General features: G+C 39.8%; 1 protein-coding gene and 1 pseudogene across 3 annotated transcripts in view; both read left to right on the forward strand.

Moving 5' to 3' along the window:
* Positions 1–1351: 1351 nt before the first annotated feature.
* Positions 1352–1422, forward strand: LOC129501081 (U6 spliceosomal RNA; annotated as a pseudogene).
* A 9772-nt stretch (positions 1423–11194) lies between these two features.
* RIC1 (RIC1 homolog, RAB6A GEF complex partner 1) overlaps positions 11195–24817 on the forward strand; it is a 145387-nt gene continuing 131764 nt past the window's right edge. For 2 of the 3 annotated variants that reach the window (XM_055311052.1, XM_055311053.1), the window contains exon 1: positions 11196–11548. In XM_055311052.1, the coding sequence (XP_055167027.1) occupies positions 11405–11548 (144 nt within the window). In that variant the 5' untranslated portion in view covers positions 11196–11404. Of the gene's footprint in view, positions 11549–24817 lie in introns of all 3 variants that reach the window. The other variant, XM_055311054.1, reaches the window with a different exon arrangement.

Below are 24817 nucleotides of genomic sequence, written 5' to 3' on the forward strand. Positions count from 1 at the left end.
CTTGTTATGGAGAGTAAGAAGTACTAGTTTTTTCCTCTTCTATTTTTCTTCACAAACATAAAGAAAAAAAAATTAAAGACTGTCCGAGTGACTGGGTAGAAAAATAGTGTGGGGAGGGTAAGATGAATTCCAAAGTGGACTTGCCCTAGAACCTATTGCTTGGGGGATCTGTCCACTCTTTTGTGACCTTTCGAGCCCCACTCAGCTGGAGACAATCCTCACCCCACTCTAATGATAATTCAGGGCTCTATCCAGCCTCGTCCTCAAGGCTACAGTAGCTGGAGAGAAATCCAGAAGTTTTGTCAGTTCTGCTCACTTCTGCCAAAGTAAATGCTGTGCCAGGAGCAAGATGGAAACTTCTGGGTCCCCACTGGACAGCCCGGGCAAGCAGAATATTTTCAGGTTGTGTCTGACTTTAGGTCTCTGGGAGGAGATCAGGTATTAATAAAAATGTTCATAACTAGGATTTTGGGGACTATGTACTGTGTGCCAATCACAATATTGGGGGCTTTTACAGGAATGACATGATTCAATCCCCACAACAATCTTCTGTGGAGTTTTGAAGCTTAGAGAGGTTAAAGATCCTGATTCTGAAACCAATCTGTCTCTCTCCAGAGCCTCTGATCTTTCCTGTGCTGTGAGCCCTGCCTTTTGGTAATGGGTTTCACTACTAGATTAGAATCTCAGACACCAGCGGTGCCTGGGTGGCTTAGTCAATGAAGCATCTGCCTTCAACTCAGGTCATGATCCCAGGGTCCTGAGATTGAGCCCCACACCAGGCTTCCTGCTCAGTGGGGAATTTGCTTCTCCCTCTGCCCATCCCCCTGTTTATGCTCTCTCTCTCAAAAAAATAAATCAAATCTTAAAAAAAAATGTGTAGAACCTCAGACACCCGTGTAACAGATGCTGTTGGTGTGCTGGCCATGTCTTCATGGGGCTTTATCAACTGCCAGCAGGAGCAGGTGCATCAGCTTGCAATGGCTTCTTCTAGTGGCCGGAGGTCCAACTGTGAGCATGGACACTGAGTACGTGAAGATTTAACACCTCCCAGGAGCAGCTCTTCACTAATGACTGATAAGAGTTGGTGTATAAATTTCTAGTTCCCTCACTTCTCAGGTAGAGTAACTCAGAGGCATGTGTTCTGCACTGCTTCCCAGAATTCCTCAGGGGGACTAAGTGCCTGTTACCCACCATGCTAACATGCTTGAAAACACTCACTTTGTTGGCTGCCTTCCTTCCCTTGTCTTACTGCCCTTGTGGGCACTTCCTCGCATCACCACCCAAATAAACTATTTGTATGTGTGAGTCGGCTTCTGGGGGAGCCAAAATGAAGATCAAGAGTAAAGAAAAGGTGCTCACTTCGGCAGCACATATACTAAAATTGGAACGATACAGAGAAAATTAACATGGCCCCTGTGCAAGAGTAAAGGAAGGGTAAACCTATGAAGGAAGAGAGCCCAGGTAGAAGAGGTGCTGCATTGCTGGAAGGGGAGCATGGAGAAGCAGCTCATAGAAGGGGGGCAGTGTTCTTGAAGGGGGGCAGTGGCTGTGTGAGACAGCAGAGAAAGGTTTTGGAGGATTATTGAATCTTGACACACTGGGTGGTTACTTGACTGCTTGGTTGGGTGGAATTCTTTCAGAACTTCTCTTGCTCCATTCTTTTTAAATTTATATTTGTCCAAAGTTTCATTGAAAGTGAGAGAACCCAAGAAATGCAATTATTAATACCTGGAATAATAAAATGAGATAGAAATGTCAACATGTTCTCCATAGAACATGGAGGATATAATTGTAAGTAAATGAAAAATTACGTATATAATTTTGGAGGATATATAATTTACATGTAACATATAACCTGAATATAGTAATGCTATATACTGTTTCATATTACATTAGCCTCTTTTACCAACTTTACTGCATTAAAGGATCATTTCTCCACTTGTGATTCCAGGCCCTTCATTGATTAACTAGACTTCCAGTGGTACCAAAATACATTTTCAGGGACTACCATGAGCATGGGAAGCTTGCTTTGTTAGGTTAATGGTATTATCAAGTGTCAACTATTGTGTTCACACATTTTAATTCTTTGGTTGTTTTTGGTTTCATATACTCAACTTCATGTGTGCATTAAGTGAGTTTTGCCTGCAACTGGACATCTTCAAAATTGATTATATGCTGTTTGTATGATCTGAATAAATTTGTCTTGAAACTTTTGCTTGGGAGTAGTTATTCATGCTTTCATGATGAAGAAACTTAGAAATGCCCATTATTTTTTATAAAATATGTAGATTAAGAGGGTGAGGATGATAGCTAATATTGTAATAACAGTGTATGGTAACAGACAGTGATTACACTTATCGTGGGGAGCATAGTGTAATGTACAGAAATGTTGAATCACTCTACTGTACATCTGAAGCTAGTATAACATTGTGTGTCAAGTATACTTCAATAGTAGAATTTTTAAAAAATAGAGGATGATAAAACCTTTAGTAAATATTTCTTCTAGTGAATACTTTAGCCACAAGAGGGAACTGTATAAGCAAAAATAGGGTATTTTGAGGTAACCTTTAGAGGATCTCAGCACCCATTCCCCATCCCTGGCACCTTGAAGCATCCCAGTATGTTTGCCACATTTTAGCAAAATGGTATTTTCAGCAGAAGTCTTGGCTACAGAGCTAAATAACCCCTTACTGCTTTTTAACAGACATTAACAAATAAACTGATTTTTATCTGCCATGTCATGGAAAGACATGGCCTTAAAGCAACGTATGTACAGAAAATGGCCAACTTCCTTTTCTGATCCACACACTAGGCTGATCTACACCCAGGTGCTTCCCCTTACCTGGTCAAGGTAAAAACATGGAAGGAGCTCTTTGCTATTTCTCCTTTGCTATAGAGGAACTCTGAGACAACCTTTGAGAATAATGAGCTTGCGTGGGACTGGGAAAGTATAGGTTGAGGGGAGATATTGGGGCCTTATGCTGCTTTCTCTGAGTCCTACAGAACAAGATTCTTCTATGCTGGGAAGCAACAGAAGGTATAGCATAAGGCAAGAACACAATCAAACCCTAGGGACCTTTGGAGGAAAGTAAGAGCCTGTAGTGTTACCTCGAGTATTTTTAGGAAGTCACTTCAGTAGGGAGAGAGTCTTCCTTTGGTGAATCATATGTTGAATGAGGTGGGTGGGTTAATGTCAAAATACCATCCAATTTTTAAAAGGTTAATCCCTGATTCATTTATAGCCTCTGACATCATACCTGGCTAATATGATTCCTTCTTCTCTCTTCCTTGCACTGCTTATTTCCAAGAATTCCCATGGCCTTTTGGATAAATTATTATCTTCATTTTTGCTTAAGCTACAAAGGATGTTATCCTTCAGGTAAAGGTGAAAATGCTGATCTCATTCATTTTCTCAGAGTAATTTTTCTGCATGAAGGGTTGAGTAGGAAAAAATATTCTTAGGAATTAAAAAAATTAATTATTAAGTCAGTCTGACATAAATTATTATGTGTATTTAGTTAGTGAGAATATAAGTTTGTAGAAAGAGACAATAAGTGAAGTTATTAAGTGTTGGGGTTCTGGGCTCAAGTTTGGACTTCACTACTTCCTGAGTTTGTGAACCTGGAGCCTCTCTATAAACCGTTTCTTCATCTGGAAAACAGGGATAATATCTACCTCATGTGATTATTAAGAGGATAAAAATTAATTCATGCAGAGTGTTTTGAGCAGTCTCTAGCACTCAGTTAAGGGCTGGATAAATACTAGTTACTATGATATGTGAAACAGCACCAACCATTAGGAAGGTCTTCTCTAAGGCATGGAGTAGTCTGAGCTCTTGGTTTCTAGCATTTCTAGCATTAAAAGAAAGTGAAAAATCTGGAGCATTTGTCTGGGTCAGTAGGTAGAGCCTGCGACTTTTGATCTTGGGGTTGTAGGTTTGTTGTAGGTTCAAGCCCCACATTGGATGTAAAGATTACTTAAAAAAATAAAATCCTAAAAAAAGTGAAAATATGATTAGATAGATATTATCATCTTCATTCTACAGATGGTGAATAGTTAAGGGGAGCTTAGAGGGTCAGCATGGCAGCATGAAAGTGATGGGGATGAGCCAGCCAGTCCAGTAGCATGATGGGCTCAACTCACTGGTGATGGTTGCTTTTGAATGACCTCAGGTCATGCCAAGTACTTTGTCTCATCTGCTCTCTGTAGTGGGGTTGTTACATCCTTCAGATAGCTCTTTCACTGGGAGATCAAGAAAATTCAGGTTTGCTGGAGGAGGGATCATGCTCACCTCAACCAGGAACCCATTGCACTTTCTGTCTTGTGTATGTGCTGATAGGATAACTAAGGATGTGGATCAGAAGAAATTCTAGCACCTGTGTAGAGAGTATAAACAGGGGGCCTTTTGCAATTTTACTACTAATCAACTCTTTATCAACCTTATTAATGCATGAGAATCACTAGGATATTTGTTAAAAATGCTAACTCTTGACTTAGGACATGGCCAAGGAGTCTGCATTTTAAATGTGTCTTGGGTAATTCTGGTGCAGTTGATGAGCAGACCACACTTTGTGAAAACTGATTTCCTCAATAACAAATGAATATACTTTTTTCAAAAAAAATTATTATTCTCCTGGTTATAAAATAAAAGTTTTAGAGAATGCTAACAATAAAAAAGAATATAGAAATCATTTGTGGAAAAAAAAAAAGGAATCATTTGTGGGCAGCCCTGGTGGTGCAGCGGTTTAGTGCTGCCTGCAGACTGGGGTATGATCCTGGAGACCCGGGATCAAGTCCCACGTCGGGCTCCCTGCATGGAGTCTGCTTCTCCCTCTGCCTGTGTCTCTGCCTCTCTCTCTGTGTCTCTCATGAATAAATAAATAAAATCTTTAAAAAAATCATTTGTCATTATACTTTCTATAGATGATGATTACCAATATCTTGATGGCTGTCCCTGTAGTCCTTTTTTAAAAATATGCAACCTAGGGGCATCTGGGTGGCTTAGTCGGTTAAGCGTGTGCTTTTGGCTTGGGTCATGATCCTCTGGTCTTGGGGTGGAGCCACTGGTAGCTCCCATCTGCTCTGTTCCTAAGGCCCTGCTCAGCAGGGAGTCTGCCTCTCCCTCTCCCTCTGCCCTTCCCCCTGTTCATGCTCTCACTCCTGAGCTACCCTCTCTTTCCCAAATGAATAAATAAAAAGTCTTAAAAAAAAAGAGAGAGAAATCCACTTATATCTCTCTTGGTTCTGGAAACTGCACTAGATACTATTTAAAGGCCATTCTGACTATGATGTCATACTTGTAAGAGTTTTGCCATTCTTTGAGCGTAAGGATTAACCATGTTCAGGCTAAAATTACATCCTCTGAAACTTCAAAGCTCAAGAGCAAATCTTTGAGTTGAAGTGCAGACCTGCTGACATGACGTAGTATCAAAGGCAATAATATTTCTTCAAAGATGACATACAGATGGCCAACAAGTATATGAAAGGATGTTCAATATCCCTCACCATCAGAGAAATGCAAATCAAAACCACAATGAGATGTTATCTCACAACCATGAAGGCAGATACCTTTTAAAAAATGAAAACAAGAGATGGTGAGTATGTGGGGAAATTGGAAACTTTGTACACTGTTCATGGGATCATAAGATGGTGCAGCCTCTATGGAAAACTGCATGGAGGTTCCTAAAAAATTAAAAATAAAACTACATATGATCCAGCAATTCCACTTCTGGGTAAATATTGAAAACAGGTAATTGAACAGATATTTGCAGAAGTTCACAGCAGCTTTTGCACAAGAGCCAACATGTAGAAGCGACCCAAGTGCCCATCAATGGATAAGTGGATAAACAAAATGTGGTATGTACACACACACACACACACACACACACACACAAACAGGGATATTATTCAGCTTTAAAAAGGAAGGAAATCCTGTTACAGGCACAACACGGATGGACCTTGAAGACGTCACTCAGTAAAATAAGCCAGTGAGGAAAAGATGAATACCATACGATTTCACCTATGTGAGGAATTTGAAGTAGTAAAAAAAAAAAAAATCACATAAACAGAAAGTAGAATTGTTTTTGAAAGGGGGAAGGGAGAAAAGAGAAGTTATTGTTTAATGAATACAGTTTCAGTTTTGCAAGATGAAAAAGTTCTGGTGATCTGTTTCACAATTATGAATGTGTTCAAGCGAGTCAACTCTACACTTAAAAATAGTTAAGGGGTAGATTTTATGTTATGGTTTACCACAATAAAAGAATATCAACTATACTAAAAGATAATGAAAAGAACAGTGTTGCCCTTTCATAACCTTTTAGATTGTCACAAAACAGTGACGTCACACAGTGTTAAGATTTGGTTTGATAAAACAGTTTCATGGAAACTGCTGATTTCTAGAACTGTACTCACTTCGGATTTATAATTCTTGAAGTTGTCAGATTAAAGCTAGTGAAAAACATAACAATAATGGATGAGGGGGACGTGGGTGGCTCCGTGGTTGAGCATCTGCCTTTGGCCCAGGGTGTAATCCTGGAGTCCTGGGGATCAAGTCCCGCATCAGGTTCCCTGCAGGGAGCCTGCTTCTCCCTCTGCCTATGTCTCTGCCTCTCTCTCTCTGTGTCTCATGGGTAAATAAACAAAATCTTGAAAAAATAATGAATGAGAATAGGACAGAAGTAAAAATTATTACATACCAGGATGTTTTGTTATAAGTGGGCATGAAATTTGACTTCAAGCTCACTGGTAAACATGAGAGATAAAGGAATAACACAATGACTATGAATTTTTGTCCAAACTAATGAGGACATGTTTGTCTGAATAGGGAGGGAGGGAGGAGGAGGAGAGAGGGAGAGAGGGAGAGAGGGAGAAAGGGAGGGAGGGAGGGAGGGAGAGAGAGAGAGGTCTAATTAGAATTATAGTGAACTGTCAATTATCTCACACTATGGAGTTAAACAATTTCTCTTTCCAACTCTTTTTGCTATTTTGATAAAGAATGCACACAGAAAATTCAGTTATGGGGTATGGATTTTTTTTTAATGGGAAATCTGGTTGAGAACAATTGCTATCATTGGCGAATTTGAGTGAAAGTAGGTCTGTTTTCAACAATTTTTTTTTTAATTTCTAAAAAGACTGAAGAAGGAATAGAACAGTAACTCTCTTCCAATTTTGGTTGATTAGGAACAATAGACTACTCACTGTATTTTCTAGTTTCCATTCATGCTGCAGCCTGCAGTCTTGTTTACAATCACGAAGCCCCATTAATCATAAGCCATCCTGCCTTTATAGTTAATTAAGTGATTCCAAGTCATATTTAATGCTGTTGGGAAGATTGGGGACAAGGTAGACTGGTTAGTTACATGCGACCAAAGTTACTGAGATGATCTTTTTAATTTAATGGTTATACTTTTTATTACTGAAAATTTCAACCATACGGAAAAGGAGAGCAAGTAACACAATGAATTCCCCAGTACCCATCACTCAGCTTCCAAGACGATTAACTCATGGCCAACCTCATTTCATATATAATTCCACCTTCTTCACTCCCCCTCAGGTTACTCTGAAGCAAAACTCACACATCAGATCATTTGTGCTCAGATATTCATTACCAATCTTCCAAGTGGGATAAGTGATAAAAGTCCAGCCCCGAAGCAAATATATCAATTACACCTAATGAGAGTGCAATTAAGATGTTAAGTTAAAAGTGTCAGAGAATAATAAACTAAAGCAATATTGTCTACAGTGGATATTTTCATAGTTTCTTATGGAGGTCCCCAAACACAGGGAGTGGTGCGTTCACAATCCAAATCTGGTCCTGATTCTGTGCTATCATTGCACAGGGCTTACTCATGGTCTGGTCACCCACAGTGCCTTTCCTCCTAAGCCTCCTCTGATGAGTCTCAGGACTGGGCCTGAGACCCCATGTTACTGCATTACTCCCTTTGATCTGCCAGTATTGTGGGCTCTGCTGAAAGCAGGACAAGTGGGACTTTATCAATCATTAGCAATTTTACTGTTTCACATAACTTTTTTTCTCATTACAAAACTAATATGAGTTCATGAGAGACAACATAATTTTTAATTTTAAAAAATCCATTCTAAGAAAGGACTATATTACTGTCTTTTGGGGGCACATTTAGATTATTTTCTCTTTGTGACACTTTTGTGGGGGTACATTCACTTATTAGAGAGAGAGAGAGAATGCGCACATGAGGCTGAGGGGGATGGGGAAGGAGAACAGAGGAAGGCTGAGAGAGAGAGAGAGAGAGAGAGAGAATCTTAAACAGGCTCAACACTCAGTATGGAGTTGGATGTGGGGCTCAATCTCATGACCCTGAGATTATGACCTAAGCCGAAATCAAGAGTTAGAGGCTTAACTGACCGAGTCACCCAGGCGCCCCTGTGGGGTACATTCTTAAAGTTGAACTATGTACATACCAGTGTTTGTTTCCTTAGAAAATAATAATCAGAAATAGTTGGGGCCAAGGGTGTGCATAAAGATCTATTCATTTTTTAATGTAATTCCAACTATACTTTAGAAAAATTGTACCAAATTATACTCCCACCAACAGTTTATAAATGTACTTCTGTTTCTGTGCATCCTTAACAACTATTTCTTGTAATAAAGAAAGGTCTGTTAGGTTGAAAATGCATACCTGTTAGTTTTCACTTACCAGCTTAGTCTTAGGCCAGAACAGTTCAACAGGTTTGGCTAGAGAGTGAAGGTAGTGGGATAGGAGAAGGAGAAGGAAGATCCAGGCCATGGAATTGCTAGTGTATTTTACAAAGTAAGGTTAGAATAGGATATCTGAAAATTGGAAAATCCAGTCCATAAGGTTTCTACCACAATGTGGAACCCTTAAGTAAAGGGTTGTAGGAAGTCAGATATTACTCACCGTACCCTGCAGCCCCTCACTCCCTCCAGCCATAGCACAATTCAATTCAACCAGTCTCAAGATGGGTGGCTGCAGAAGAAACATTTCTTTTCAGGCCATATGAAAAGGCTCCTCCACCACTCTGGTCCTGCTTCTTTACAGAGAAAGTGAGAATAAACATCACACCAATATTACCTACATTGAAGGTTTACCTTGGAACTAAATCAAGTCAGGCATTTGAAAATATTTTTTTGTAAATTTTAAATGCCACAAAAAAAATAGCAAGGAAATTGGATTCTAAAGTCAGCAAGTAGGGGCACCTGGGTGGCTCAGTCCCTTAAGTGCCCAACTCTTGATTTCTGCTCAGGTCATGATCTCAGGTTTGTGGGATCAAGGCCCGCATCTGGCTCTATGCTGGCCTGCTTAAGATTCTCTCTCTCTCCCTCTGCCCTCTCTAAAAAATTACATAAATTAATAAACTCAGCAAGTAAGGTTAAAACTGAATGCAAAAAAAATTACTTAGAAGTTCTTTAAATTGGGCATGTGTGCAGTAGGTTGCTCTCACTTAGAAGGCACATGAGAACAAAGTCCCTCTGAAGGGGAGCTGCAAGGAATACATTCTCAGTAAAATTGCCCGAGGAATTGCTGCACTGTAACTGGTTTTCATTTTCTCTTTCTGGCAAGTGCATAACTGAATCTGAGTAAGTCAGATGAAAGTATGATGCAACACTGTTATTCTTCTACAGTTTTATTTCGGTAAGTCAAGAACCCTCCCTGGCTCTCTTTGTCTAATGCTGTACTTCAGCTGGATCAGGGTTTCATCCAATTTTCATTAGACACATATTTTCAGAGTTTACTCTTCTCCCTGCGTGCCAGGCTGCTGTGTTGGAAGTCTGAAAAAAAAAAAAAAAAAAAAAGAAAAAAGAAAAAACCAAACACCCGGAAGGAGACACAGTCTGACCACAAGAGGCTAGTGAGTGGTGAAGCAGTTTCGGCTTTGATTTGAGGCATCCTGGCTTCTTTGCTCACCTCCTGGGGAATGCAGAGAATGTTTTTAAAAAATTATGGAAAAGTTACATATTTTGTTACGAATACCAGTTACAACAGTCCATCTGATATCTATTAAGTTACTGTGTTTCCTCCTTTGCCGTTTGTGTTGCTACTTTTTAATTTAAAATTTGTTTTGAATCTGGGCGAACACAACTACTTTTTTTTAATTACAAAAACGTGGAAAAATGCACACTGAATAACAAGAGCAGATATGAGAAGCAGGTCTTTTATTCTAGACGCCCCAGCTTCCCCCTCTCTGCACACCCTCCATCCCCACGCACACCGTCCGGTTCAGAGGTAATCGCTGGGTCAGTATTTAAGAAGGGACAGTTGTTAAGGTGATCTCTGGGGTCCAGAAGTTAACCAACTCCAGAGACTGTAAGTCGAAGTCCGTTCCAACTCTAAAATTATGTCCAAGTCTTTTGCTGCATATACTCTAAGTGGGGGTGCCAAAAAGAGACAGCCTTGCCCGAACATTGTGGTTGGTCAAGGGACAGGAGTATACAAATTGATTTCAAAATCACACGCTAGATTTAGAAACACGAAGGAAAGAGGACAGGGTCCAGGCACTTCCGTGGTGAGTCGTGTATTGACGGATTAAATAAAGGCCCCCTCTGGGTTGCAAAGTCCATGAGGGCAGGAGCCCCAACGCGGGCTTTCACCGCAGACCTTGGCCCACAACAGGAGCTCACGGGGCCAAGGACCGCACGTCCCAGGACCGGGTGGAGGTGACGGGGTGCAGCAGGAAGAGTCACGTGACTCGAGGTCCCCTGCAAAACCGCCCCAACCAGCCCGGCGCTGCGGTGCCAGGCCCGGCCCACGGGCCTCACCAATCCGCGAAGGAAGCCAAATTTTGGCGAGCCCGGGCGTGAGGCGTGCTCCGCGGGGGCAGCGTCTCGCCCAACCCGGCCCATTTCCCTGCAAGCCTCAGGCGCCTGCCCCGCCCACCCGGCCGAGACAAAATGGTCCAGATTGCGAGGGGGGAGGCGCAGACGGGCACGGCGGGGGCAAGGGCGCATGCGCACCGACGCAGCGCGGCGGCCGCTCGCGGAGATTGGGGCGGGGCTTCAGGCCGCGGAGCGAGCGGGAGGCGAGAAGGCTCCACCGCGCGTGCGCGCGGCAGCCTCCCCGGCCCGACCCACGCGGCGCGGCGTGGTGACGCCCGTGCGGCCCGAGGAAGGGGTGGGGCCGGGCCGGGGCGGGCCTCCGCGCTCCTCCGTCCCCTCTCCATCCCGTCTCGCCCTCCCCCTGCCTCCCCCACACTGGGCCCCGGCAGCCCGAGGGTTCCTCCGTCGCTCGGCTCCGCGGCGGCCCGGCCCGGCCCGGCCCGCGGGCAGATGCCCCGAGCTGCGGCTGCCGACGCCGCCGACTCGGCCGGTGGCGGTGAAGGAGGCGGGCGTCCGGCCCCGGGGCGCGGAGTGTGACGGACCGGGCCGGGGGCCGCCCGGCGGCGCGGCGGCGGCGGCGGCTCGGCGCGGACCATGTATTTCCTGAGCGGCTGGCCCAAGAGGCTGCTGTGCCCTCTGGGGAGCCCGGCCGAGGCGCCCGTCCACGTCCAGTCCGACCCCCAGAGGACTTTCTTCGCCGTGCTGGCCCCGGTGCGCCTCAGCATCTGGTACAGCCGAGTAAGTAGAGCCGCCCGCCGCCTCCCGCCGCTCCCTCCCCGGCGCCTGGGCACGGTCCCGCCCTCAACTTCCACCGGGAGTCCCGCGGCGGCGCGCGGCCGACCCTCCACCCTCCACCCTCCACCCTCCGTGCGCCTCCCCGCGCCTCCCCGCGTCCGAGCGGCGGCCGCGCACCGCGGACCCCGCGCGCCCTCGGCCGAGCCCGGACTGGCCCTCCTGTCCCTTCCCCCAACCCCGCGTCCGCCCCCCCCTCCCCGCCCCGGGGGCAAATTTGTTTAAACTTTCCACAAATAGAAATCTGGCCGCCGTGCATTCCCAGGCGGCCCCGGCTGGCTTTCGAGGCCCGGCTTCTGCAGCCGGGCCGGACCTCACAGGCCCGCGAGAACTTAGTTGCGGCCGCTGCAGCCCACGAGGGCTCGCGAATTCCCGCGGGAGGTCCGCTGGCGCTGCTGCCCGCTGCACCCCCAGGCACCCCCTGCCCACACCCGGGCTCGCCCCCTTCCTGCGGGCTTGGATCGTGGGGGGGGCGGGGGCGGGGGCTTCGCGGCGGCGGACGTGGGGCTCACATCTGCCCGCGCCGCTCCCGGCTATTTAACACCTGGAAATAATAAGGTTTGGGGAAAAGCCTGAAACTTGAGTTCTGTGTTTGCTTTCTGCCGAGTCCTGGTGTTTTTTTTTTTTTTTTTTCATTCGTCTATCCAATTACTGAGTACATAAGAGGGGGGGAAAAAAACTTCAAAAATAAGAGGTGGGTGGGATTCTCCCCATTTTCCGCGAACGCCGCTCTAGGTCAGTCTATAAAAGCGACAGGATTAAGAAAAAAAAAAAGAACATTTTTTTTTTCTTATTTTTTCCTACCCCCAAAGAAGGCAGTACCAATCGACGTCAGAGTGAAGTTTTCCTCTTATTATAGCTGCCTTGTCCGCGTGGAAATAGGTTGTGACCTTGGCTTCATCGCATCCCTGTGGCACACCGGCTTTACTCGCTAGAGTTAAATTAATGAAAACCCTCCGTTGTCTGTAGCTGACCACTGATCGTTTATATGAAGTTCTTGACTGTTCTCATAGCCCTGGTAGAAGTGATGATGGAATTTAGGTATTTGTGGCATCTTTTTTATGTGACTGTCCTAGCTAGGCTGTAAATTAAGAGTGTTTGCCATTAAACTTGGGCCGAATTTAATTTTTAGACCTATTACCAGAGCAAAAGGTCGTTATGTAACTAGCAGTGTGACTGTTCAGTCCCGTGCTTGATTTCATTTTTGAATAATGTACATTGTACATCGTTTAGTCTTTAAATGAGATACTAATTCATTTACAATGTGGAGCCCGTAGAATAATTCTTATTTGCTTGGGTGTATATAACAATTATCTTTAAAGTACATGCAGAAAAAATAATTAGACCTTGAATGTTAAATTGTCTTCTGGGTTTAGTATGAATTTCACTCTAACAGCCTACAGTTTATCCCTAAAAAGGTAGGCCTAATTTAAGTTTTGGCAGAGCTAAACTTAATATGAGGGATGACTAGACCAGCAGCCTGTAGATTATTGCTGTATAAAAGAAATAAAAATATGCCTCAACTTTGGGTATATTGTATTAATGATATCTGTTTTTTTGCTTTAAAAGTTAGATACGATGTAAATTAGACAGTCACGGAATTTAAAACAACTCCTACTCCTTCCTTTATTTATTTATTTTTTAAAGATTTTATTTATTCATGAGAGACAGAGAGAGAGAGAGAGAGAGAGAGAGAGGCAGAGACACAGACAGAGGGAGAAGCAGGCTCCATGCACCGGGAGCCCGATGTGGGACTCAATCCCAGGTCTTCAGGATCACGCCCTGGGCCAAAGGTGATGCTAAACCAATGAGCCACCCAGTCTGCCCAATACTCCTTCCTTTAAATTTCCATCCAACACATAGATACCTGCTTTCTATAGAAGTCCTGGGGTCCCTATAGTTGAGACCCAATTTGCAAAGTTAGGTCTGAGGACGCAGGAATCACAGGTGTGAGGTGAAATGGAATGCAGGAATACCTTTGAGGAGGTTGAGAGTTACCGTGGGCTTTATTGATGGTTAACCTTGATCTCTGGCATCACCGTCATTGCTTTAAAAATCACATATTGGATCAGATGATTTTAAGTTCTGTGATTATATAGCTGGGATACTGGGGAACAGGTGCCATACTGCAGCTCCATCTCCTCTTCTTGGAATATGTCTTTTTTCATTGAAAAAAAAATTTTTTTTTAAATTTCTAAACTTACCGAAACTATGTAAGTTAAAATCAATCTAGGTTAACAACTTTTTTTTTTTTTTTAAAGATTTTATTTATTTATTCATGAGAAACAGAAAGAGGCAGAGGCAGGGGAGAAGCAGACTCCTCGAAGGAATCCTGATTCTGGACTCCATGCCTGGACCCTGGGATCACGCCCTGAACCAAAGGCAGATGCTCAACCACTGAGCCACCCAGGTGTCCCAACAAACTTCTTTTATTTATTTATTTTTATTTTTATTATTTTTTAAGATTTTAAAAATTTATTTATTCGTGAGAGACACACAGAGAGAGAGGCAGAGACACAGGCAGAGGGAGAAGCAGGCTCCATGCAGGGAGCCCGATGTGGGACTTGATCCCGGGTCTCCAGGATCACACCCTGGGCCAAAGGCAGGCGCTCAACCGCTGAGCCACCAGGGATACCCAACAAACTTCTTTTATTTTATTTTAAAGATTTTATTTATTTATTCATGAGAGAGAAAGAGAGCGAGAGGGAGAGACACAGGCAGAGGGAGAAGCAGGCTCCATGCAGAGAGCCCGATGTGGGACTCGATCCTGGGACCCCAGGATCAGGCCCTGGGCTGAAGGCGACGCCAAACCGCTGAGCCACCTGGGTTGCCCCAACAAACTTCTTTTATTTATTTATTTTTTTAACAAACTTCTTTTAAAAGTGAAAACACCTGTAGCAAAATTGAGGCGCTATCAGTTACTACTGCCCAGTTTAAAGTGAATTGGTTTAAAACGTTCACATGAGAACACGAAAGCCTTGCTATTGAAGAAATATTATACATACAAGTAATTTTATAGAATAAAGTGAACATTGAAGATCTAAAGGGTTTTATGGAGTTGAGGTCTTAAAAGCTGCTTGAGGGCATATGAAGGTAAGGAGAGACTGGGCACAAAGAGGTGAGGATATAGCATGATTTGCTTCTTTGAAATTCTGTTGGGTCTCTTGTAGTAAGGTAGTCACTTAGGAGGGATGAATTTTTTAAAAAGAAAACTACCTTGTGGAAGAGATGGGCATTTTATAGCCTAAGCTGTTTTTTTTTTTGTTTTGTTTTTGTTTTTAATGTCCAAAAGAATTGCTATGTTTAAAATGTTGGTTAGTCATGAAACTATGCAAACATTAAAATCTCTAATAACAGCTTGTGTACATTTTATGGGTCTTCTAGTGAACTTTTTTGTACCTCTTACAAGTTGGTACTAGAGTTCTAGATTCATACTTCTTTAAAATTCTTTCCTAATTCCTAAATTGAGAAATGCAGTGCTATTTAGAGATGAGGGTTTTTTTTTTTTTTAAGATTTTATTTATTTATTCATGAGAACCACAGAGAGAGAGGCAGAGACACAAGGCAGAGAGAGAAGCAGGCTCCATGCAGGGAGCCCGACGTGGGATTCGATCCTGGGACTTCAGGATCACGCCCTCGGCTGAAGGCAGCGCTAAACTGCTGAGCTACTTGGGCTGCCCTAGAGAGGAGTTTTTTGAGAGCATACATGCACAGGTAAAAGTATGGGGAGGGGCAGAAGGATAGGGAGAGAGAATCCCGAGCAGACTCCCTGCTCTGGTGCATGAAAACAGCATGGGGCTCAGTTCCAGGATCCCAAGACCATGACCTGAGCTGAAATCAAAAGTCTGATCCTTAACTGACTGCGCCATCCACGTGTCCCCTAGATACGTTTACAAACAAAAAATTTTCTACAGATACTCACTTTGCTTTTTTATTTCAATTTTAGTGTGAAGGTATAACTTGCTTTCAGTGTTGATGTAAATTTGTTTTCTCTACTTTGTGATTCTACTTAGAAGTTCTAAGTCTGCTCAGAGGCTTACAACAGGGATCATCCATGTATTTTAGATCCCAAAACGTGCTCAAAAATGGTTTAGCACGTATATGTTAGGTTGGGTTAGTAGCGGTATGACTTAATCAGTGGAGCAGCTGACAATGTATTTCTGTTAAGGGTATTGTAAAAGAACTGGCTTCAGCTTTGGGATTGAAGTTGCTTTTAAAATCATGTTATGCTTTATGACTGGCCCGTTTTTGGGTGTCGTGGAGATTGTATTTTGTACTGTACTAGAGAGCCTAGAATTATTTTTCTAACATACTGCTGGACTATGAATACAAAAGTCCACAAATGTGAACCACAGAGTGATACCTGAATGCTGTAATTCTAAATTAGTCTTATTTAATTTCCAGGTCATTATTTAATATATGTAAGTTAGAAGTATTTTTTTAAAAAGATTTTATTGATTTATTTGAGAGTGACCTTGAGCAGGAGAGGGAGAGACAGACTCTGCTGATCAGGGGAACCCATCCCAGGATCATGACCTGAGCCAAAGGCAGATGCTTAACCAACTAAGCCACTCAGGTACCCCCCCCCCCCCCCGAAGTATTTTTGAACACCTTCTGTGAAAGGTAGCATAAATAGGCAATATATGAAAGAGATGTAGGGGCATGTTATATGTAACAAAACACTCTATCCAAAGATGTTAGTGTATTAATATAATAAATGAAAATTTTGTGAGTTAACCACTGTGAAGGTTGCTAATAAAAAGCTGAAATAAGCAAATAATTACTGGACTTAGGAATTATGTGTCTTTTTTTTTTTTTAAGATTTTATTTATTTATTCATGAGAAACACAGAGAGAGAGAGAGGCAGAGACACAGGCAGAGGGAGAAGCAGGCTCCATGCAGGGAGGCCGATGTGAGACTCGATCCCGGGACTCCAGGATCACGCCCTGGGCCAAAGGCAGGTGCTAAACCCCTGAGCCACCCAGGGATCCCCGAATTATGTGTCTTTGAGTAACCCTGACTAGAAACTTATGTTTGTGTTGGTATATGCTAATAATAGAGAACAATGAGATAGATGTTCAAAGAAGCCACATTATGGGATTAGGTCTATAGTTAACTGTGGACCTCAGGAAGGACATTCAGTTTGTACCTACATTTTCCCACTCTCCCATTTCACACCTTCTCGACTCTGTTCTATTGCTGGCTGCCACCAGAGAGCCATCCGTGTAAACTCACTGTGTAGAAGTCTTTTAGAGTTCACTGTTCGTTAAAGAATGAAGTTCAAACTCCTTAGTTTGATATCAGAGAGTCTGCCCTCTTGGAATGATCACTTGCCTCATCTCTGCTTATCAGAATATTATCCATCCTTTAGTTTCTGTTGAAATCCTACTTTCTCTATGAGTCATTCTTTATTTACATTACCAGAAAGGTTATTTATTTATTTTTTTTTTTGATGAACTAATGTTTGTATGAATAAGTTTTGCACAAATGGTTTATTTCTTTAATTAGATTATAAATTTCCTGAGGTCAGAAATGATCTTCTTTTATACTATCCATAATGCCTTGTTCAAAACATATGCTTAGTAAGTATTTTTAAAATAATGAATTTAGGGTATCCTATGCACAGAAATTTTTAAAGGTTAAATAAACGGGAGGTTTTCTTTTTTTTTTAATTTTTATTATTATTTATTTATGATAGTCACTAACGGGAGGTTTTCAAATGTTGAGATGTAATAAAAAATGGTAGTACTAAATTACAAGTTAAATTCAGAAAAATTATTTTAGAGAGAATTATTTAAGTGAAAGTGAATGAAATACTTTTTAAAATTACACACAGTCCAATTATATTAGAAAAGAGTAGTATGTGTTATTCACAGTAGCCAAGATACGGAAACAACATAAGTGTCAGTGGATGAATGGATAAACATGGTGTATGTATGGACAATGGAATATTATTCAGCCATGAGAAAAAAGGATAGCTTTCCATTTGCAGCAACGTGGATGGGCCTTGAGGGCATTATGCTGAGTAAAATAAGTTAGACAAAGACAAGTACTGTATCATGGCACTTATTTGTGTAATCTAAAAAAACGAAGCACAGACAGACTTGAATAGTGCTTACCAGAGGCTAGGAGTGTGGCAAAAAAAAAGAGTTGTTCAATGAGTACAAACTTCAGGTGTACAGTGAATCAGTTCTGGGGATTTAATGTACAGCATAATGAGAATAGTTCATAATACTGTTTTATATACCTGAAAGTTGCCAAAATAGTAGATATTCAATGTTCTCACTATGGTTAATGATGAATGTGTGATGCAGGTGTTAGCTAGCACTGGTGGGCAGTCATTTTGCAAGATATAAGTACATCAAACAGTGCGTTGTACATCTTAAACATATGCAGTGTTGTATGTCAGTTATAATTCAATAAAGCTAGGGGAAAAACAGAAGTGGTATGTGGCTGAGGGTCCTCTGTAGTTTACCAAAACTTAAACTATTGTGCAGTTATAACCACCAGTTAAACTCCTAGTTCCCAGTCTGAGTTTATATTGAAGTGATCTGTGAAAAGGGTGGTCACACAAAAAAGCAGCATATAAATATTTAAATAAAGACATTTCACCTATCTTTAGGTGCTTGTGAATCATTGATGTGATCAATATTACACATTCATTCTGAGGTTATTGTCGACTAGGTGCTTTACATCATCGAAGCAGTGTTTCTTGAATTTTGGTCCTTCACATGCCTCATTCATGAATTTTGCCCTATCCTTATGGTACTTTTCCAATCTAATTTTCAAACTTGAAATTATCTTTCAAAATACTTTATATCTTTACAGTAAATGGAATGCTGGCACCACTTGGATGATAACAGGGTTACTGTATGAGGGAATACAATGAAAACAATGTTATGAAAGTCTAGATTCCTACCAGAGGCTCTTACCCTTTTCTTAAAAGTACCTGTTAGCATATACACGAGCGGTATTAAGAGGTAAACTAGCACCTCTCAGAGATTTACCCTTTACCTAAATCAAAATTGAAGAATTGGAAAAATTATTTTCTTACTGTATGCTGAAATAATACAGTGATTGTCACTTAAAAGGGTGGTAAAGGAAATACTGTGTTAAAATGTACTTATGAAAAAAAATAAAATGTACTTATGGCTGAATATGCAATTTATCAAGTTAGAATAAATTTACAATTTAAAAGTATTTAAAAATAGTCTAGAACTCAAACTTGCCACAGAGAGTTAACGTAATTAAAAGTATTTTATTGACTATAGACCGTCAGTTGGTTAGAATCAAGGTATCTTGCCTTTAAGTTCATTATAATTGCTTTGAGTTCTTATCATAAACCTGTCTTCCCAAGTGATTTGCCTTAGGTCCATAATCATACATAAATTTATATATGAGATTTTGAATACTACTGTGGGTATAATAGTAGAATTTGCTGTGGTGTAATTTTCTAACAGCTTTATTGTGTTGTATAAATATATTGTAAATGTACTCTGATATTTAGTAAATTTATGGAGTTGTGCAACCATCATCACACTCTAGTATTAGGACATTTATAGCAACCCAGAAAGTGTCATGCCTATTTGCATTTAACTTCTGCTTCCCCTCCAGCCCCAGGAAACCATTGGCATTTTTGTTCTTTTAGATTTGGCTTTTCTGGAAATGTCCTATAAAGGTAATCATATATCATGTAGTCTCTTGTGTCTGGCTTTTATTTAGCATAAATGTTTTTGTGGTACTACTTTTCATAGCGAAATATTTCATTGTGTGTGGCTCCACCACATTTTGAAAATCCATTTACCAGTTGGTGGATATTTGATTGTTTCTTTTTTGGGCTCATTATCGGTAAGGCTGTTATACACAACTGTATATATGTCTTTGCAAGGATGTGTATTATTTCTTGTGGGGAGATACCGAGGAACGGAACTTTTGGATCATAACAGTGAGTTGATGTTTTAGCTTTTCGGAAACTGCCAAACTATTGCATGGTAGTGATAAGCATTTTATAGCCCTACTAGCAAATTATGAAGGTTTCTGTTTCTCCACATCCTTCTCAACACTTGCTATTGTCTTTTGTATTAGAATCGTTTTAGTGGGTTTGTAGTGGTACCTCATTGTGACTTTAATTTGTACTTTCCTAATGACTGAGAATGTTTGGCATCTTTTCATAAGCTTTTTAGCTATTTGTATACCTTATTTGATGAAATATCTGTTTAGGTACTCCCCTTGCCCCCTTTTTTAATTGGAATGTTTTTGCCTTAGTGAGTTGTAAGGGTTCTGGATTTTCAGGTTCTTGGTGTCTTTTGGAGAGTAAAAGCTTAACTTTCATTAAGTCTAGTTTTTTTTTTCTTTTATGGATTATGCTTTTTGTATGCTAAAAAACTTTTGGCCAGTCCAAAGTCATAGCATCTTCTGTTTTCTTTTAAAAGTTTTATAATCCAAGCTTTTATACATAGGTCTGTCATCCATTGTGAGTTGATATTTTGTTTGTAAAGATCTAAGTTCAGTTTTTTGTTTTTTTTTTAAACATAGATCCTGTTGTCTTAGCACAATTTGTTGGAAAGGCTCTTCAGTATTGATTTGCATTGACATCTTTGTCAAACATCAGTTGACTAATATTAAGGGGTTATTTCTGAATTTTCTGTTCTGTTTTATTCAACAGTATGTGTATTATGCAAGCATCACACTGTAGCAAGTTTAGAAATTGGATGGTAAAAGTCCTACTTTGTTTTCAAAATTATTTTGACTATTCTAGATCCTTTGCATTTCTGTATAAATTTTAGGATTATCTTGTCGATTTCTACCAAAAAATCCACAAACCCCAAAATAAAAAATCAAGGATGTTCAACGGCTTGCACCAAATCTATAGATGAATAGAGAGAATTGGTATCTTAATGGTATAGACTATTCCAGTTCATGAACATGCTATGCAGTATCTTTCCATTTATTTAGATTTTAAAAATTTTCTTAGTATTTTGTAGTTTTCAGCATAATTTCTAAGTAATTTTATTTATCTTTTATGATGCTCTCATGGATATAATTATTAATTTCATTTTCAGATTGTTATAAGTATATAGATGCAAAATTGATATTTCTATATTGATGTTTTGCAATCTTGTCAAAACATTTATTTTCATAGGCTTTTTTTAAGATTTATTTTAAAAAGCTATTTTTTAAAAAAGATTTTGTTTATTCATGAGTGACAGAGAGAGAGGGGCAGAGACACAGGCCAAGGGGAGAGAGAGAGAGAGAGAGAGAGAGAGGCAGAGACACAGGCCAAGGGAGAAGCAGGCTCCATGCAGGGAGCCTGATGTGGGACTTGATTCCAGGTCTCACACCCTGGGTTGAAGGTGGCGCTAAACCACTGAGCCACCCGGGCTGCCCTTAAGATTTATTTTAGACAGAGAATGAGAGTTTGAACTTGCAACTGGAGAAAAGGGCAGAGGGGGAGGGAAAGAGAATCTCAGACTCTGTGCTGAGCACGGAGCCCTATATGGGGCTGATTACATAACCCTGAGATCATGGTCTGAGCCAAAACCAAGAGTTGAATGCTCAACTGAGCCACCCGGATGTCCCTCATAGTTTTTTATAGTTAGAACTAATAAATTTAGCAGAATTGCAAGGCACAAAATCAACATGCAGAAATCAGTTGCATATCTTATGCAGTAACAGTGCCCATCCAAAAATGAAGTTAAGATTTTATTTACAATAGCATCAAAAATAATTAAAAATTTAGGATTAAATAAGGAGATGAAAGACATATGCTGAAAACTATAAAACTGTTGCTGAAAGGAATTAGAGTATAAATAAATGGAAAGACATCTCATATTCACAAATTATTATTATTTTTTTTATATTCACAGATTATTAAGATGACATTACTACCCAGAGCAATTAACAGATTCAATATGGTTTCCAATGGCTTTTTTTTTCATAGAAATATAAAAATCCATTCTAAAATTAATATGGAATCCCAGGTGATTCCTCTCATCCGTTTAGGTAAAATTTTAGCAATTTTATAGATCTTTTCAGTGAACCAACTTTTGGTTTTACTAAGCTGTTCATTTGTGTTTTCTATTTTTTTATTTCTGTGTTGATTTTTAAATTATTTTCTTTGGGTTTGGTGTTGTGTATGTTCAGTGGGTTTGGACAAATGTATAATGACATGTATTGGTCATTGTAATATCATGTAGAATGTTTTCCTTGCCCTAGAAATCTCTTATGCTCAGTCTGTTCATCTCCTCCCAGCATTTGATATGCACCAATTTTATTTTCAGCTCAGCTTTTAAAATTTTATCGTGTCTAAAATTTAATCATTTATTTGAATCATTGCATGGGTTATTTACAAATATGTGGTTTAATTTCCAAATATTTGAGGATTTCTCAAATTCTTTGTTATTGATTCCTAAGTTAATTCCATTGTGGTTGGGGACTGTACTTTGAATGATTTTATTCTTTTAAGGTTAAGACCTGTTTTATGGATTAGCACTTACCCTGTGTCGGAAAATGTTTGACGTGATGTACACGTGTAAGGAATATTGTTGTCGGCCCAGTGTTCTCTAAATGATAGGTTAAAGTTGTTGACATGGTCATTCAGATCTTCTGTATCCTTGTTGATGTTCAGTCTAGCTGTCAGTTATTGAGAGTGGAGATTGAAATCTCCAGCACTATTGTTGAATTGTTTTCTCTTTCAGTTCTGTTGGTTTTTGCTTCATATATTTTTGGGCCACGTAGTTAGGTTTGTACATTTATAATGGTTATATTTGCCTTCTGTATTGACCTTTTTATCATTATTCTCTCTCCACTAATGTTTCTTTTCAAACAGTGTATTTCGTTGTGAATAATATTGCCACTACAGCTCTCTTATGGTTGCCACTTGTGTAACATACCTTTTTTTTTTTTTTTTCCCTTTTACCTTCACAGACAAATTATGTCTTTGAATCTGAAGTGTGTCTTGTATGGACAACATATATTGAGATCTTGCTTCCCACCCCTCCCACCCCCAAATCCAGTCTGATAATCTTTGCCATTTGATGGAGTGTTTAGTCCCTTCACATGTAATTACTGGTATGGTTGGATTTATATTAGCTGTTTTGATATTTTGTTTTCTATATATCTCATGTCCTTTGTTTATATGGTAATTCTACATTTTTTTGAGAAATTGCTGTACCATTTTTCACAGTGGCTACACCATTTTACATTCCCACCAGCCAAGCAAAAGGGTTCCAATTTCTCTACATTTTCACTAGCACTTGTTCTTTTCTGTTTTTTTTTTTTTTTTTTGTTGTTGTTGTTAGCCATCCTGATGGATGCAAAGTGGTATCTCATTGTGGTTTTGATTTCCATATGTAATAGCAAGTGATGTTATCATTGCCAAATTAAATGTCTTAACGTTTTTGTCCTATGTTTCCTTCTAAGAATTTTACAGCTTTACCTCTTATTTTTAGGCCCGTGCTCTATATTTTGAGTTAATTTTTGTGTCAAATTTTATTTTTTCATGTGGGTATCCATTTTTCCCTATGCTTTTTATTGAAAGGGCTGGGCTATTCTTTTCCCCCACTAAAATGTTCTTGGTATTCTTATGAAAAATCTTTTAACAATACATACAAGGCTTTATTCGTGAGCTCTCTTGTATTTTGTTGCTCTTATATGTCAGTCTTTATTCTTGTACTGTGTTTTCATTACCATAGTTTTGTAGTAAGTTTTGAATCAAATGTGAGACTTCCAACTTTTTTTCCCCAAGATTGTTTTGACTATTTGAGATCCCTTGATATTTCACATTAACTTTTAAGGTGAATTTTCATCTGGTTCCCCCAAAATGCTGTTGAGATTTTGATAGGTCTTACATTGGATCTGTAGATTGTCCTGGGTAGTATTGACATCTCAATATCACTACGAACACAGGTCTTTTTCATATATCTGCATCTTTAATTTATTTCAGCAACATTTTTGTGGTTTTTCAATGTACAAGTATTTCACTTCACTTCATCCTAAGTTTGCCATATTCTTTTTGATGTTATTCTAAGTGGAATTGTTTTCTTAATTTCATTTTTGGATGTTCATTATTACATAGAAATACAGATGACTTTGTGTATTGATACTGTATCCTGAAATTGTGCTGAGTTTATCACTTCTAACAGTCGTATGTAGAATCTGTAGAATTTTCTACATATAAGATCATGTAATTGGAGAACAGAGATTTTTATTATTCTTCAATCTGGATGCCTTTTATTTCTTTTCTTGTAGTGTCTTTGTCTTTCTTTAGTGTCAGAGTAATGTTGCCTCATAGGTTATTAAGTTTTCTCACCTCAATTTTTTGGAAGAGTTTGAGAGAAGAATTGGTGCTAATTTTCCTTTAAATGTTGATAAAATCCACTAGCCATATGGTCCTGGGCTCTTCTTTTTTGGGAAGTTTTTGATTACTGATTCAGGCTTCTTACTAATTACAAGTTTATTCAGATTTGTTTTTTTTATGATTAAGTCTTGGTTGTGTATTTTTAAGAATTTGTCCATTTCACCTAGGTTATCTAATTTGTTAGCATACAGTTCATAGTAGTGTCTTCTTTCTCATTTCTGAGTTTAGTTATTTGTTTTTTTTTTTCCCTTAGTCTAGCTAAGGTTTCATAATTTTGTTGATCTTTTTGAAGAACCAACTCTTGGTTTCCTTGATTTTTCTCTGTTTTTCCATTTTTCATTTTATTTCTCTCCTTTAATCTTTATTATTTCTTTCTCTAGCTTTGGGATAAATGTTCTCTTTGTATTCACATAAGATGTGTGAAGTAAGATTGATTTGAGACCTTTTTCTTTCTTAATATAACCATTTACAATAGTACATTTCCCATTTGCACTGACTACTTTTGTTGTATCTCATACATTTTGGTTATGTTGTGTTTTCATTTATCATAAGGTATTTTCTGATTTTCCTTGTGATTTTTTCCCCTTTCCCTCCCATTGGTTGTTTAAGAATGTATTGCTTAATTTCCATATAATTTGTGATTTTCCAGTCTTATTTTTGCTGCTGGTCTTTAGTTTCATTCTGTTGTGAGCAGGAAAAATACTTCGACTGTTTCGGTCTTTATAAGTTTATTGAGACTTGTTTTGTGGCCTAATTTATGGTCTGTCTTTGAGAATATTCCATGTGCATTTGACAAAAATGTATATTTTCCTGTTGTGTGGACTGATTTGTATTTCTTTCTTTCTTTTTTTTTTTTT

Source organism: Nyctereutes procyonoides, unplaced genomic scaffold, assembly GCF_905146905.1.
Source record: "Nyctereutes procyonoides isolate TBG_1078 unplaced genomic scaffold, NYPRO_anot_genome, whole genome shotgun sequence".
In the NCBI taxonomy this organism is placed as follows: Eukaryota; Metazoa; Chordata; class Mammalia; order Carnivora; family Canidae; genus Nyctereutes; species Nyctereutes procyonoides.